This window comes from Alnus glutinosa, chromosome 14 (assembly GCF_958979055.1).
Source record: "Alnus glutinosa chromosome 14, dhAlnGlut1.1, whole genome shotgun sequence".
Classification (NCBI taxonomy): domain Eukaryota; kingdom Viridiplantae; phylum Streptophyta; class Magnoliopsida; order Fagales; family Betulaceae; genus Alnus; species Alnus glutinosa.
In genome coordinates, this window is record NC_084899.1 from 78,503 (window position 1) to 92,612 (window position 14,110).

General features: G+C 39.3%; 3 protein-coding genes across 3 annotated transcripts; all 3 read left to right on the forward strand.

Moving 5' to 3' along the window:
* Positions 1-698: 698 nt before the first annotated feature.
* Positions 699-2,673, forward strand: LOC133856462 (probable pectinesterase/pectinesterase inhibitor 12). Its single transcript, XM_062291495.1, has 2 exons — positions 699-1,851; positions 1,942-2,673. Exons 1-2 carry the CDS (start codon positions 921-923, stop codon positions 2,631-2,633), a joined length of 1,623 nt encoding a protein of 540 aa, XP_062147479.1. The 5' UTR covers positions 699-920; the 3' UTR covers positions 2,634-2,673.
* Positions 2,674-6,324: 3,651 nt separating this feature from the next.
* LOC133856465 (putative pectinesterase/pectinesterase inhibitor 45) lies at positions 6,325-8,738 on the forward strand. Its single transcript, XM_062291498.1, has 3 exons — positions 6,325-7,226; positions 7,476-7,636; positions 8,013-8,738. The coding sequence occupies exons 1-3, from the start codon at positions 6,325-6,327 to the stop codon at positions 8,702-8,704; spliced, it is 1,755 nt and encodes a 584-aa protein (XP_062147482.1). The 3' UTR covers positions 8,705-8,738.
* A 2,372-nt stretch (positions 8,739-11,110) lies between these two features.
* On the forward strand, positions 11,111-13,424 carry LOC133856480 (pectinesterase). The gene is made up of 3 exons (XM_062291514.1): positions 11,111-11,411; positions 11,616-12,200; positions 12,378-13,424. The coding sequence occupies exons 1-3, from the start codon at positions 11,111-11,113 to the stop codon at positions 13,070-13,072; spliced, it is 1,581 nt and encodes a 526-aa protein (XP_062147498.1). The 3' UTR covers positions 13,073-13,424.
* The last annotated feature ends 686 nt before the right edge of the window (positions 13,425-14,110 follow it).

Consider the following 14,110-nt stretch of genomic DNA (forward strand, 5'->3'; position numbering starts at 1 on the left):
ATTTTCTCTAAAATTTAGAAAACAAAACCCTTATAAGGAAATTAACTACTATGAATGCTTTAAATTGAATCACAATAACTCAAAAAAAGAAAAAAGAAAAAAAAAGTTTTCTTACGATAATAACATGATGATTGATGATGAAAGTATGAAACGTAGGTCATCACAGGGCTCTTAATTACAGGGATTGAGACCACTATCATCCAGTACTGCCTTATTAAGCAATATCTACTTAATTGGTTAGATGTAAGCCTTTTGTTTTTGGGATTTGATTCTTATACAACACTAATACAATAACTGTACAACAACCTCTCACATGAGGGTGGACCTCAATATATGGGACCCACCCTCATGTGAAGGATTATTGTACAGTTATTGTATTGGTGTTGTAAATCTAACACTTTCCGTTGTTTTTAACAGGTCTCTTAATTACAGGGATCGAGACCACTCTCATCCAATATTGCCTTATTAAGCAATATCCGCTGGCGTTAGATGTAAGCCTCTTGTTTTTATATTTTCTTAAGAGAATCATTCTTGTATATACACTTATCAAGTGTATACCAAAGCGGTGTACTGGTGTGTAAATAACCTATCTCTTCTTTAAATTATTCTTCTCTTCATATTCTCAATTTTTTTTTTTATCTTTTAGCATCGTCAAAGGCCTACTCAGTATTCACCACGTGTTATGGGCTAGCAGCCGCCCTCTCCATTATCCAGGTACTAAACAAGCTAGCTCTCTCTCCACCAATTTCCCCGTGAAAGAAAAAAGAAACATATGGCGTTGTCATTATCCTTACCCGTGCCCTTAAAAGTCCGTGTGCTCTTGAGAAAACCATGCAACTTTACGTTCCCAATGGCATCTCCAATTAGGCCTTTTTAGTCTCCATATCAGTGTTCGGTTTAATTTGTCTGTTCAAATTTTGATGACTTCCTCCGTTCTGAAACTAATCCTGCTCCTCTCTGCAATCTTCTTCTCAACAACATGGGCTCTCAATTCTTCTTCTTCCACAACTTCTCTGAATACCCACTTCTCCTCCATAAGATCTTTCTGCAAGACCACACCATACCCAGATGTCTGCTTTGACTCATTGAAGCTTTCTATATCGATAAATATCAGTCCAAACATCATCGCATACCTCCTGCAGACCCTCCAAATCGCAATATCCAAATCTGAAAATCTCTCCAATCTGTTCTTCAATGCCAGGAATTCAAACATTATCGAGAAACAAAGAGGAACCATCCAAGACTGCAAGGAACTCCACCAAATCACGTTGTCTTCTTTACAAAGATCCGTGTCTCGAATTAGTGCAGCCGACCGACGAAAACTAGCTGATGCAAGAGCATATCTTAGCGCAGCTCTCACAAACAAGAACACATGTTTGGAAGGCCTGGATTCAGCATCGGGTCCCTTGAAGTCAGTTCTAGTGAATTCCATAATCGACACTTACAAGCATGTGAGTAATTCTCTTTCAATTCTGTCTAGGCAAGCAGGGGCTCCTAGAGGCCGTACCAATCGGCGCCTCATGGGTGTCCCAACGTGGATGTCAAGGAAAGATCGTCGGATCTTTGAGAGCGCATATGGCGACGAATACGATCCGAGCCAGGTGCTTACGGTGGCTGCTGATGGAACAGGAAACTTCACCACCATCACTGATGCTATCAACTTTGCTCCAAATAATAGTTATGATAATAGGATAATTATCTATGTTAAAAAAGGGGTTTATGAGGAAAATGTGGAAATCCCAATTTACAAGCCCAACGTTGTTCTGCTTGGAGATGGAAGTAGTGTCACTCTCATTACTGGTAACAGATCGGTCGTCGATGGTTGGACCCCCTACAGATCTGCAACTCTCGGTAAACTAAATTCTATCGCCTTTCTATTTAATTAATTTTGTCTCCTTCCTTCTTACTCCTGGCCTATATATATATATATATGAATTTCAGCGGTGTCTGGCGACGGCTTTCTGGCACGAGACATATCTATCGAGAACAGGGCAGGGCCAAACAAATATCAAGCGGTTGCGTTGAGAGTGAATGCCGACTTGGCCGCTTTGTACAGGTGCTCCATTAATGGTTACCAGGATTCCCTGTACGTCCATTCCTTTCGACAGTTCTACAGAGAATGTGACGTATACGGGACCATAGATTTCATATTTGGGAATGCAGCGGTGGTATTCCAGGGGTGCAACATTGTGGCTAGAATGCCAATGCGTGGCCAATACACGGTTATCACCGCACAGTCCCGTGATACCGTTGATGAGGACACCGGAATCTCCATACAGAATTGTTCAATTGTGGCTGCGGATGATTTGTACTCCAATTCATGGGTCAAAAGCTACCTGGGGAGGCCGTGGAGGGTGTTTTCTCGGACGGTCTACCTTGAGTCCTACATCGGCGACTTCATTGACTCAACTGGGTGGACCCAATGGTCCGATGATGATCAACGAGGCTTGGACACTTTGTATTACGGCGAGTACGACAATTATGGGCCCGGTTCGTCAACGGATGGTCGAGTTACTTGGCCAGGGTATCACGTGATGGATTATAATGATGCATATAATTTCACGGTGTCAGAGTTCATTACTGGTGATGCCTGGTTGGATTCCACTTCATTTCCTTACGATGATGGAATTTGATCTTATTGTCTAAAGAGGCACTTAATGGGTTTGTTACGTTCCTCTTCTGTGTAAACATTTACCGTACGTGCATGATTTTTTATGGCATTATTCACTTGGCCGGGAGTGAGATACTCTATGATGCCAGCTGCCTGTTTGGCTGCTTGACAACGCGGTTTCGCAGGTTATAATTAAGTTTGTTTTTAAATAAAATTGCAGAGTGTGTTTTCATTAAAGAGTACGTGGTTTAAAAAGAAATCATTTTAAAAAAAAAAATGCACTTTTGTTTAGATTTAATGGAAATTTAAAAAAATTACGTTTTCATTATAAATATTTTGAAATTGTTATATTTTTTAAACCAAACGCACCCACAATTTAAAGGAGTCTAGATCAGTTACAAATTGGAAGTCCTCCCCAATTTGCTTTCATTAATTCATTTACATTATGGGGCTCATCCTTACTTTTTTATCTCTGAAAATACGCATGAATTTTTGTCGGTAAGATATTGCACAACAGGGGTGGACCAACATGGGGGGAAAGGGGGGAGTAATCCATCTTCCTTCCTCTCAGGTTGAAAGCTCTGCTTCTGAGTTTTAGTTGGGAGAGGCTGTTGTTTTAGGATATTGGGTCCCTGGCCCACTAGTTGAACCATGCTCTGTTAAATTCGTATCAATCCTGACATCTTAGGAGCTTGTCTATGATTTGCTCTGGGAGACTCGTCTGAGACCTAGACCTTATGAGCTTTGGACTCGCCCCGACAATCTCATTATATAACGATTATGAGACCTAGACCTTTTGTGCACTGAAACATTATATAACAGGGGGTTTCTTTAGATGGAAGAATCTAAATCCCAAATAAAGATGAAAATGAAAACGATTATTATTCGAAGATAGAAAACTGGGAAGTGAACAATTCCCTGATAGCGTCATGGATTCTGAATTCGGTAGATCCTAGCATTGCTAGAAATTTAACTCATATCCATAATTTTATTTTTTTTTCAATTTTATTTTATTTTTATTATTATTTTTTTTTTAAAATTTGGCCCCATAATTACTAGGCTGGGTCCACCACTGTTGCTCAAGCGTAATATTATTGTTCTGATAATTCCAGGACAGTTGTGACATGCTGATTAAGAAGGCATGTCTTTATCTTCTTCTAAAAATATCCAAGTGGTACAACAAATTGAATATATATATATATATATTCTCATTCGATGTGATTATTCTTATCAATATTTGGATTAGCCCCCTTTTTTTTAAAATAAAAATCAGGAGTTGATGATTATTATTATATCATGGCGAACAGGTGTGTAACGTGCGAGAATCAATCGAACAGTTTGGGCCAAATTCTGAGAAAAGCTAAAAAGCGTTGTTTGATGAGTCTACGTAGCATTAGGTAGTTAGTCAGGTAAAGGCTGACCAAGCCAATGATGCTTAGTTGGTCTTTTCGGATGATCAGCCACATTGAGATTAAGACACAGTCCGAACTCCCACGGGATCAACCTTATTGTCCGAATTTTTGTCGGTAGGATATTGCACAACAGGGGTGGACCTACATGCATGTGCTCCCCCACCCCCCCCCCCCCCCCCCCCCCCCCCCCCCTCCAAAATTTTCCTCTAAATTTTATCCATAATTATTTATTTATTTTTTTACTTTTGTCCTCCATTTTTTTTTTAATTAATTTGGCCCCCATAATCATAAGGCTGGGTCCGCCACTGGTGCTCAAGCGTAATATATATTATTGTTCTGATAATTCCAGGACGCTTGTGAGTCTTGTGACATGCTGATTAAGAAGGCAGGTCTTTATCTTCTTCTAAAAATATCCAAGTGCAAGAAAGAAACAAGCTCCTTAGAATCGATCGTCATGTACAACAAATTGAATATATATATATATATATATATATATATATTCTCATTTTACTGGAGTAATCACGGAGTAATCGATGTGATTATTCTTATCAATATTTGGATTAGCCCCCTTTTTTTTAAAATAAAAAGCAGGAGTTGATGATTATTATTACATCATGGCGATTGGGTGTAACGTGTGAGAATCTATCGAACAGTTCGGGTTAAATTCAAAAAAAAGCTAAAAAGCGTTGTTTGATGAGCCTGTGTAGTATTAGGTAGTTGGTCAGGTAAAGGCTGACCAAGCCAATGATGCTTAGCTGATCTTTTCAGATGATCAGCCACACTGGGACTGAGACACAGCCCGAACTCCCAAGTGATCAGCCTTATGGTATGCAGGTAGCATTACTAACTATAGCAAATTTATTGAGTTTAAAATCAGATACTGTTTCAATTCATTATCGATATAATAAAAAACTACTATGGGGGATTATTAACCTATTGGCTATTGAGGTTATTTTTGCTGGCCAAAACACAACCACAAAATAGTATAGCTCCTGATGTAGACCAAATTGCATTTGATTTCATAAAGAAATAAAGAGAAAACAATGTAGTCCGAACGAGATCTAAGGCTCGTTCGAACGGGCTTTCTAGGAGAGCATTAGTATCAGTTTCAAGGAGTCTCGATCAGTCAGCGTACGAACGGCATGTCCAAAACTAAGACCAATGTAGGACTCAAGACATCTGGTTGGTGCTACGATTGCACCCCGTTTGGCTGAGTATTAAGTCCAAAACTTTCAATTAAAAGACTGGTTGAAGCTTGTGCGACTAGAAGCATTCGTCTATTTTCATCATGTTTATTGTCCGAATGTGATCACTATTGGATGTTTTAATTTCATGTAATACTAGGGTTAGAACTCTATTTTTCATATAAACTTAAGAGTAATGCTATTCTTTACACCTATTTTACATTGGCTGATATGACGTGTTTGAAACTTTAAAGTTGTTTTTTTTAAGTAGCTGACATAATAAGCCACGTAAAATGCTCTACGTCGACCTTTATCAAATAAATGTGATTAAGTGTAAAAAATAACATTCATTGACACCTAATACGGAGGAATTAACTCGCAGCTCATGTGTTTTCAATAAAAAAAAAAGCTCACCAAGGTTAAGTTTAATTTCTCTTATTTTACTCCAATTCCTTTATTGAATTGTAGTTTTTTTGGAAGAGTTGTTGTATTGTTTAGCTTTGCAATCCACCACACATCAGCTCCTGGAAACACACACCCACTTATTGAGCTATAAATCTGGACAGCCTAGATCGATATCTTGGTCTCCCGTAGTGGAATTTCTTAATACGAGATAACAAGCCTAAAAAATGTTAAGTTAGATAAAGATTTTAATAGGCTCCAACCATTGAGACAACATTTAATTACCAAATAAACAATATCTGGGGTGAGTCAGTTATGGATTAATACCAATCACGTACACAGAAACAAATTAAGACGGCTTGATTAGTTTTTTGTTTATACCTTGGAAAAAGAAAACAACGTACCTTTAAAATAGGTTGGTCATATGGGCAAAATTTAAAGGTGATGGGGAGGAGGCTAGGGGAGCCGCGGGAAATGCGGTTGGAAGGGACAGAACCCTTAACTAACTTCTAAAAACAGAGTGCCGTGAAACCCTCCTGTCCAGATCTCCTTTGTCACTCTGAAAGAAAAGAAAATTGAAATTTCACAAATCAAAATTATCAACGGATCGAGAGGAAGAGGAAAGGCTTAAAAAGAGTTCCTCTGTGGATCTCTCTCCGCTCTCTCTGTGGCTTGGGGCAGAGGCCTCTCTCTGCCTTAGCCATTAATTTTCACCATGGCGTTTCAGGATTTTGAATACATAACGGAACGCCGAAGAGCTGAGAAGCAACGCAAGCTCAGGAAGAGGATTGCCATGGCCGCAGTTTCGGCCTTTGCTCTTGTTGCTCTAATTGCTGTCGCAGTCTTTGTGGGAGTTGGTAAATCCAACGACAGTGACACCAAAGCAGCTCAACCTCACCAACAAGCTGCAAATGAGTCTTCACAGACACACAGTACTAATAAGGTGATACAAATGATTTGCCACTCTGCGGATTACAAGGAAAAGTGCGAGAACATCCTCACCAGGGCAGTGAAAGCGAACCCTGATTTGTGTCATCCCAAAGACCTTCTCAAGACTGCTATTTCAGCAACCGCAGATGAGGTCAACAATGCCATGAACAAAACCATCGGGTTCAAATATAACACCCCAGCAGAGAAAGCAGCATTCGAAGATTGTATGGTACTCATGCAGGAAGCCAAGGAAGAATTAGGCTTCTCCGTTTTCCAAGTTGGCAACAGTGACTTAGGAGAGTTGTCCTCTAGAACCCCTAAACTCAACAATTGGCTGAGTGCGGTCATGTCTTACCAACAAACGTGCATTGATGGTTTTCCCCAAGGAAAATTGAAGGACAGCGTGGAAAAGGCTTTCGAGGGTGTCAAGGAACTCACCAGCAATTCCCTTGCCATTGTATCCGAGGTGGCCTTGTTCCTGTCCACATTCCAGGAAGCAGGTGGACATAGCCGTCACCTTCTGGAAAAGGACGGATATCCCACCTGGATGGCCCATGAGGACCGTAGGATGTTGAAGGCCCAAGATGAAAAGCCCACGCCCAACGTGACTGTGGCAAAAGACGGTAGCGGAGACTACAATACAATTTCTGGGGCACTGGCAGCCATGCCAGAAAAATACCAAGGACGGTATGATATCGATCGATCGATCCTTTAGTTTTGCATCTACGAGGTGTCAATGCTAATAATCATGCACCTTTATCACATCATAATTTTCTAGGGAAATTAAATGGGGGGTGTGGGGGATATATATCGAATCATCGATCGAACAAACGACAATAATTTTCATCTTTTCGAAAACATTTTCAATTTTCTATATTGCTCGATCGTATATAGTTCATTTAGTTATTTTTCTTTTCCACTCTCATGACAATGCAGATATGTCATCTACGTTAAGGCAGGAGTATATAAGGAGACCGTGACTGTGACAAAGGAGATGGTGAATGTCACTATGTACGGTGATGGATCCCAGAAGAGCATCATCACTGGTAGCAAAAATTTTGTAGATGGAGTTAGGACTTTTGAAACTGCAACTTTTGGTATGATGGTATCCAAATTAATTAGCATTCAGCTTTCGGCTTTCCTCCCCCTCCCCACAAAAAATGAAACGAAACAGAATGTATTTATAAATTAGTACACATGCATGCATGCTCAACCTGTTTGTACATGATATATAGCTTAATTCATCTTGTTTAGAAAGCCATTTAATTAGTGGGTATCAATGAGGTTTTCTTCCATCCAACCTTCCAATTGGGAACCTCATGACCATCCTTAGAACAACAAATAAATGACATACGACTAAAAATTATCTGGTCAGCAAGCGTTTCGGTAAAGAATTTCCGCAGATCGAGATAGTTTATTAATTCGGTTTTTTTTTTTTTTTTTTAATTTATTTATGTGAAATATCTAATGCAGTGGCTTTAGGAGAAGGCTTTTTGGCGAAAGCCATGGGATTTAGAAATACAGCTGGTCCAGAAAAGGGACAGGCAGTGGCTGCTAGAGTCCAAGCGGATAGTTCAGTTTTCGTCAATTGCCGCTTTGAGGGATACCAAGACACCTTGTATGCACAAACCCATCGTCAATTCTACAAAAGCTGTGTGATTGCTGGCACCGTTGACTTCATTTTTGGTGACGCAGCTGCTGTGTTCCAAAACTGCTTGATTGTGGTGAGGAAACCTTTGGATAACCAGAAAAATGTGGTTACAGCCCAGGGAAGGATTGACAAACGTGAAACCACGGGAATAGTGTTGCATAAGTGTCGCATTTTGCCGGACAACAAACTTGTACCTTTCAAGTCCAAAATCAGCAGTTACCTTGGGAGGCCATGGAAGGAATACTCGAGAACCGTTGTCATGGAATCAACAATTGATGACATTATCCACCCCGATGGATGGCTACCATGGGAAGGAGACTTCGGACTCAATACTCTATATTACGCAGAGTTTAACAACATAGGACCAGGTGCCAAGGTTCTCGCCAGAGTCAACTGGCCTGGCCACAAGCTCATTAATCAGCAAGAAGCCTTCCAGTATACAGTAGGGCCTTTCTTACATGGGGATTGGATCAACGCCACTGGCGCTCCAGTTCACTTTGGTTTATATACTTAATTAAGGCTTCCATCAATTTCTCTTACCTTATAGGGAAAAACTATGCGCAACTCTATTTATGTATGAGTTCTCCAGTGGCACACAATTGGCTACCGCGTCGAACATATTCACCACACGTTACCAAATCCATTGTGTATCAGGCCCAAAACATAAAAACACATAACATGCATCGACCCTTACCGTTAAGTCCATCTAAATATTGGGTCCGTTTCTAATACTTAACCAACAAATGGAATAATGGGTTTCGATCTTTGTCACTAGACGCGTCCACCGCGATAGTGCTTGACGGCTGATGCAACCATATGATATGTATGGCTAAAATGGTATTTCATGCTCAATATTAATTCGTATTGTTTTGAATTCTATTACATTTTTGTTATATCAAGCAAAAAGATAACCAAACGTCACTTTTATATATTTATATTTTGTTGAAGTAGATTTTTGGATGGCCGGACCATATTGGAAAACCACCCGCTCCTGGAGGATCGAAGAACCTCTAATGCTTCAGGCAATAAAGTATTTGAGAATAAATTGATTGAATGAAAAGAGTTTTAGGAGAGAGAGGGCATACCTGATTTTGGTGAATTAAATATTTAATTAATATTCTAACATTCATTTCCCTCTTCCCCACGTGTGAGCTCAATTTCTTCATCAACATAACATGAAATATTTATCTAAAATTGAGAAGTAAATTGTGAAATCGAGGTTCGAACTCAGTACCTTTACTTTGATACAGTTTAAATCATCACTTATCCAAATAACTTAAGGTGACTTGAAACTCTAACTCCATAATTTACCCCTCACTTTTAGTTAAATATTTCAAATGTTAAGCCTCGCTTGTTAAGGGATAGTATGGGTCAAAACATGACGGAGAGCGTCAAAGTACTAATTAAATGTTTAAAAATTTACTATTTCCATCAACTTAATTTTTTTGAAATAACTCATGATTTAACATACAAAAATTAAAAGAAATGACAGCCTCCTTGTGTCTTTGCACTGTATGCCATATTTTCTTAGATTCCAAAAATTGATGGGGCAAACTTAATGGGATGGGGGCTTACATCCCCCCTGGCCTAGTAATCAACTGGCTCAAATGCGGCCCCAAACTCCGTTGGCCTAATATCCAAGCAGCCCAAGCGTGATTCTAGAACCACCTACGAGCTCGCGAGCCCAAATTAAACTTGCCAACAAGCATCCGACGTGGGACACGCGTTGCCAGTAGGAAAATCAACATGAGGCAACAAATTCTCATGATTATGCTAAAGCAAACCAGTACTCTCCTAAAGCTTGGGGGGGGTCGCCGACCCCCCCCCCCCGCGGCGGCGCGGCCCCTATGCAGGTCCACCCTTGTATCACTGTATTAACAATTAAGAATAAATTTTGTGACAAAGCCATCATCTTGTTTCAAAATATGGAAGAACACCTCGTGTTGATTTAACATAACATGTGCTCATCGATCAGCTCATGAAATTTTGTTTCCTTGAATGTTCAGTTTATTGAAAAAACAAATAGATAGGAGCAAAATTAGGATTTTTTTTTTTGTGTGGAGGTCTGAACTTACGTAAATAAATAAGCGCACAAGCGTGAATTTATGTAAAATAAAAATAGACAAATCTTAAATTTAATTTAATTTCATACAAAAGCATAAGTCAACTATATACTAATTAAAGTTACATGTCTATAAAATAATCTTAAAAGATAACTTTGATTTGGAATACAAAAGTTTCTTAATTTGTTATAAATATATCAAAATGTACACAAAAAAAAAAAAAAAATCATGTTTAAAATTAAAAAAGATTTATAAGAGTTGACCAAAAATTAAACATTTGACGAGCCACGGGATAAAATAAATAAATAAATAATAATATTTTAGTAAGTTTTAAAAACTTTTTGTGGAAATCCCCCAGTAATCAATGCAAGTCCGCCCTAAAACCAGATCAAACACTTCAGAATTATTTATAAAGTAGGCATGCAGTTATGGTCCCATACTTCTTACAAATTGATAAAAAAAAAAAAAAATCGTTCTTTATGATCGATATGTACAATATGTAAGTACGGGGGAGCAATAGGACTCACAAAAGTGAAGGTTCGAGTTGATTACAAATTCACAAGGCCCACTGAAACTGGAAGGATTTAGACACGGCCGAGGGCTTGGCTAAGATGAGATATACACTGGAGCACCAGTTTTTGTCATGGGCCAAGAAATTAGAACACCAAATTAAACCAACAATACTAAATGTTAATTCTTTTCCCGTAGCCACGCCGGCAATCACATAACTTCTCTCACTATAAGTCTATAAATGTGAAACCCCATCCTCGCTTCTAGTCGTGGGGTTCCTAAAGGAATTAGTTCTCATTTCTCTTTGCTAAAACTTGTATTTTTTCAATTATTTGGCATATATGAGAATGAGAATCTTAGAGTTTATAGTGCTTTGGGTATTGGGATGTGCACTAGGAGGGGCCTCCGTGCCATCGGCCGCCATAGATACTTATCAAAAACGTATCCAGGAGGAATGCGGCTTTACTAGATATCCTACCCTCTGTGTTCAAACCTTAATCGGCTTGGACTCAAGGAATCAACATGTTGACTTGATGTCGGCTCTTGTTGACAAGATCGTGCATGCGACGACGCTGTCCACTTCAGATTTTGCCAATTTCAGCTCCCAATTTGGAGCCCATGAACCTAAACGTGCTGCTTCCGTAACAGGTACGTGTGTGTACGTACGTGTTTGTCTTTCACAATTTTAAATGCTTTGTCTGATATGAGTTGCTTGAGAATTGAACAGCGGCGGAAGCATAAAATGGGGCCATGAATAACAGTACATGCATATTTGTCTAGATCTATGCGTGCCTTTTTGTGTCTCATTTTTGTTTTTCTAAAATAATTAAGCCCCGGTTTTTGTACATGCAGCGTATTGTGAAAAACTCATGAGCATGTCTCTTAAACGCCTTGAGCAGTCCCTGTTAGCCCTAAAAGATTCTCCAAAGAAAAACAAGCATGACATCCAAACATGGCTAAGTGCTGCGATAACTTTCCAGCAAGCTTGTAAAGACTCCGCCGGAGACTTAATGGTTCAGATATCTAAGAAGATGGAGTATCTGTCTCAGTTGGGAAGTAATCCTTTATCTCTTGTCAACCGGATCACTAGTACTGCAGGTAAGTTCAAGAACAGCACAACTCGCCGTCTTGGTGAGGAACAAGCTTTTCCCAAGTGGGTATCAGCTAAAGATAGGAAGCTACTTGAGGCAACCACCGTAAAAGCGAACGCCATAGTTGCAAAAGATGGATCAGGCAACTATAAAACTATTTCGGAAGCCATCCAGGCTGCTTCCGGGAAACGGTTTGTGATTTACGTAAAGTCGGGGACTTATAAGGAGAAGATTCACACTAACAAAGATGGCATTACCTTGATAGGAGACGGGAAATATTCAACTATTATAGTTGGTGACGACAGTGTCGCTGAAGGCTCTTCCATGGCCGGCTCAGCCACATTCAGTCAGTATTCTCTCTCTCTCTCTCTCTCTCTCTCTCTCTCTCTCTCTCTCTCTCTCTCTCTCTCTCTCTCTCTCTCTCTCTCTCTCTCTCTCTCTCATGCACACACACGCTTTGTATGAGCATATGATCAATTAAGCGATGCTGACTTTTTAACATTAATTGTGGGTACGTGCACAGCAATCACAGGAGATGGATTCATTGCTCGCGATATTGGATTTCAAAACACAGCAGGTCCTCAAGGAGAACAAGCCTTGGCTTTGTACATCGCTTCCGATCATTCAGTTCTCTTCAAGTGTAGCATTACAGGCTACCAGGATAGCCTGTACGCACTCGCACTCCGCCAATTTTACCGCGAATGTGACATCTCTGGCACCGTAGACTTCATCTTTGGAAACGCTGCCGCTGTTTTTCAGAGCTGCAATTTGGTACTTCGTAGACCAGGACGTGGTTACAATGTGATCCTCGCAAGTGGAAGAAGCGACCCCGGACAAAATACTGGCTTCTCCATTCACAAGTGTAAGATCACGGTGAGCTCAGACTTTTCTCCGGTGAAACATTCCTACAATTCGTATCTAGGGAGGCCGTGGAAGGAGTACTCTAGATCAGTGATAATGGAGTCAAGCATAGATGATGCTATTGCACCAAGAGGTTGGATTGAGTGGCCTGGAGCTGGGAGCTCCACTCTCAAGACACTTTATTTTGCGGAATACTCAAATGAAGGGCCTGGATCTGGACTTCACAAGAGGGTGCAGTGGCCTGGATTTCATGTTATTGGAGAGGAAGAAGCTGCCAAATTTACTGTCGCTAAGTTCATTGATGGGAATTCATGGCTGCCTTCCACTGGAGTAACTTTCAACTTCGGCCTGCACTGATTTTCAATGGAATTAAGCTAGGATGCCGTACGCTGAATTACTAGCTAGCTCACAAATAAAGTGCAAATTAAGCTGGATAGCTGGCGAATAAGAAAATTTAGCGCTTCTAGTTAATTATTTTCAGTTGGAAAATATTGTTGTTAATTACTAGTTACTGTACGTATCACACTAGCTTATAACTAAATGGGTTTGGCTATCTTCAAAAAAAAAAAAACTAAATGGGTTTGGCGGCTTTGGCCACTGTTGATTCCAACAAGTTAACGGTAGCGTTTTGTTTGTAATAATATCATTGTAAGAAGTTCTGATCAGTCTGGTTTATTAATTAAGGTGGTTTGATTGGCCGGGCGCTTGTTTTGCATATATGACCATTCAAATTCAACTATATATATATATATATATATTGGGAAAATATAATTACATAATTAAATTATTTTTATTTTTATTTTAATTCTATAATTTATCTCTCATTTCAATTAAAATAATTTAAATGTTGTTTGATTGCACTGTTCATATCGTGAGAAAGAGTATTAAAATATTTATTAATTAATAGTTAAATTTATCAATTTTTATGAACTTAAATGTTTTTTTTTTTTTAGTAAATGAACTTAAATGTTTTGAGTTGGACTCTACAATTTATTTTTCATTTTAATTAAAATAATCTTCTTCTTTTTTTTTTATCCCACAGTCCACGTACACGTTGTTTACGTGGAAAGGAGTATTAAATTTTATGCGTTTAAACTTTTGATGGATATAAGTATTGATTTCACAATTATGTGTAAAAAAAAGGCGTACTAGCTTTTTGCAAGTTCCGGGCGTTTGGCTTAGCATTAATTCATTGATTTCTGCAAGTAACATACAGACTCATGCATAAAGCACTCGATCTGTAGGTAAGTCTACATTGAATTACATTGGCGGGGGAGAATTGAAATTACGTACAGTGTCGGTGGGCTTGTGATGGTGATGTTGATCGGTGATATATATTAGATAAGTCGACTCTGCAACAGCTAGAGGTGAGGTGTAACGAGTCAAGCCCTAATA

Excerpts from the sequence above, each read along its gene's own strand:
- LOC133856462 (XM_062291495.1), top strand. The coding sequence starts at position 921 with ATGACTTCCTCCGTTCTGAAACTAATCCTGCTCCTCTCTGCAATCTTC. Across the intron at positions 1,852-1,941 it reads CTACAGATCTGCAACTCTCG|CGGTGTCTGGCGACGGCTTT; the intron begins GTAAACTAAATT and ends TATGAATTTCAG.
- LOC133856465 (XM_062291498.1), top strand. The coding sequence starts at position 6,325 with ATGGCGTTTCAGGATTTTGAATACATAACGGAACGCCGAAGAGCTGAG. Across the intron at positions 7,227-7,475 it reads CCAGAAAAATACCAAGGACG|ATATGTCATCTACGTTAAGG; the intron begins GTATGATATCGA and ends ATGACAATGCAG. Across the intron at positions 7,637-8,012 it reads TTTTGAAACTGCAACTTTTG|TGGCTTTAGGAGAAGGCTTT; the intron begins GTATGATGGTAT and ends TATCTAATGCAG.
- LOC133856480 (XM_062291514.1), top strand. The coding sequence starts at position 11,111 with ATGAGAATCTTAGAGTTTATAGTGCTTTGGGTATTGGGATGTGCACTA. Across the intron at positions 11,412-11,615 it reads ACGTGCTGCTTCCGTAACAG|CGTATTGTGAAAAACTCATG; the intron begins GTACGTGTGTGT and ends TTGTACATGCAG. Across the intron at positions 12,201-12,377 it reads GGCCGGCTCAGCCACATTCA|CAATCACAGGAGATGGATTC; the intron begins GTCAGTATTCTC and ends GTACGTGCACAG.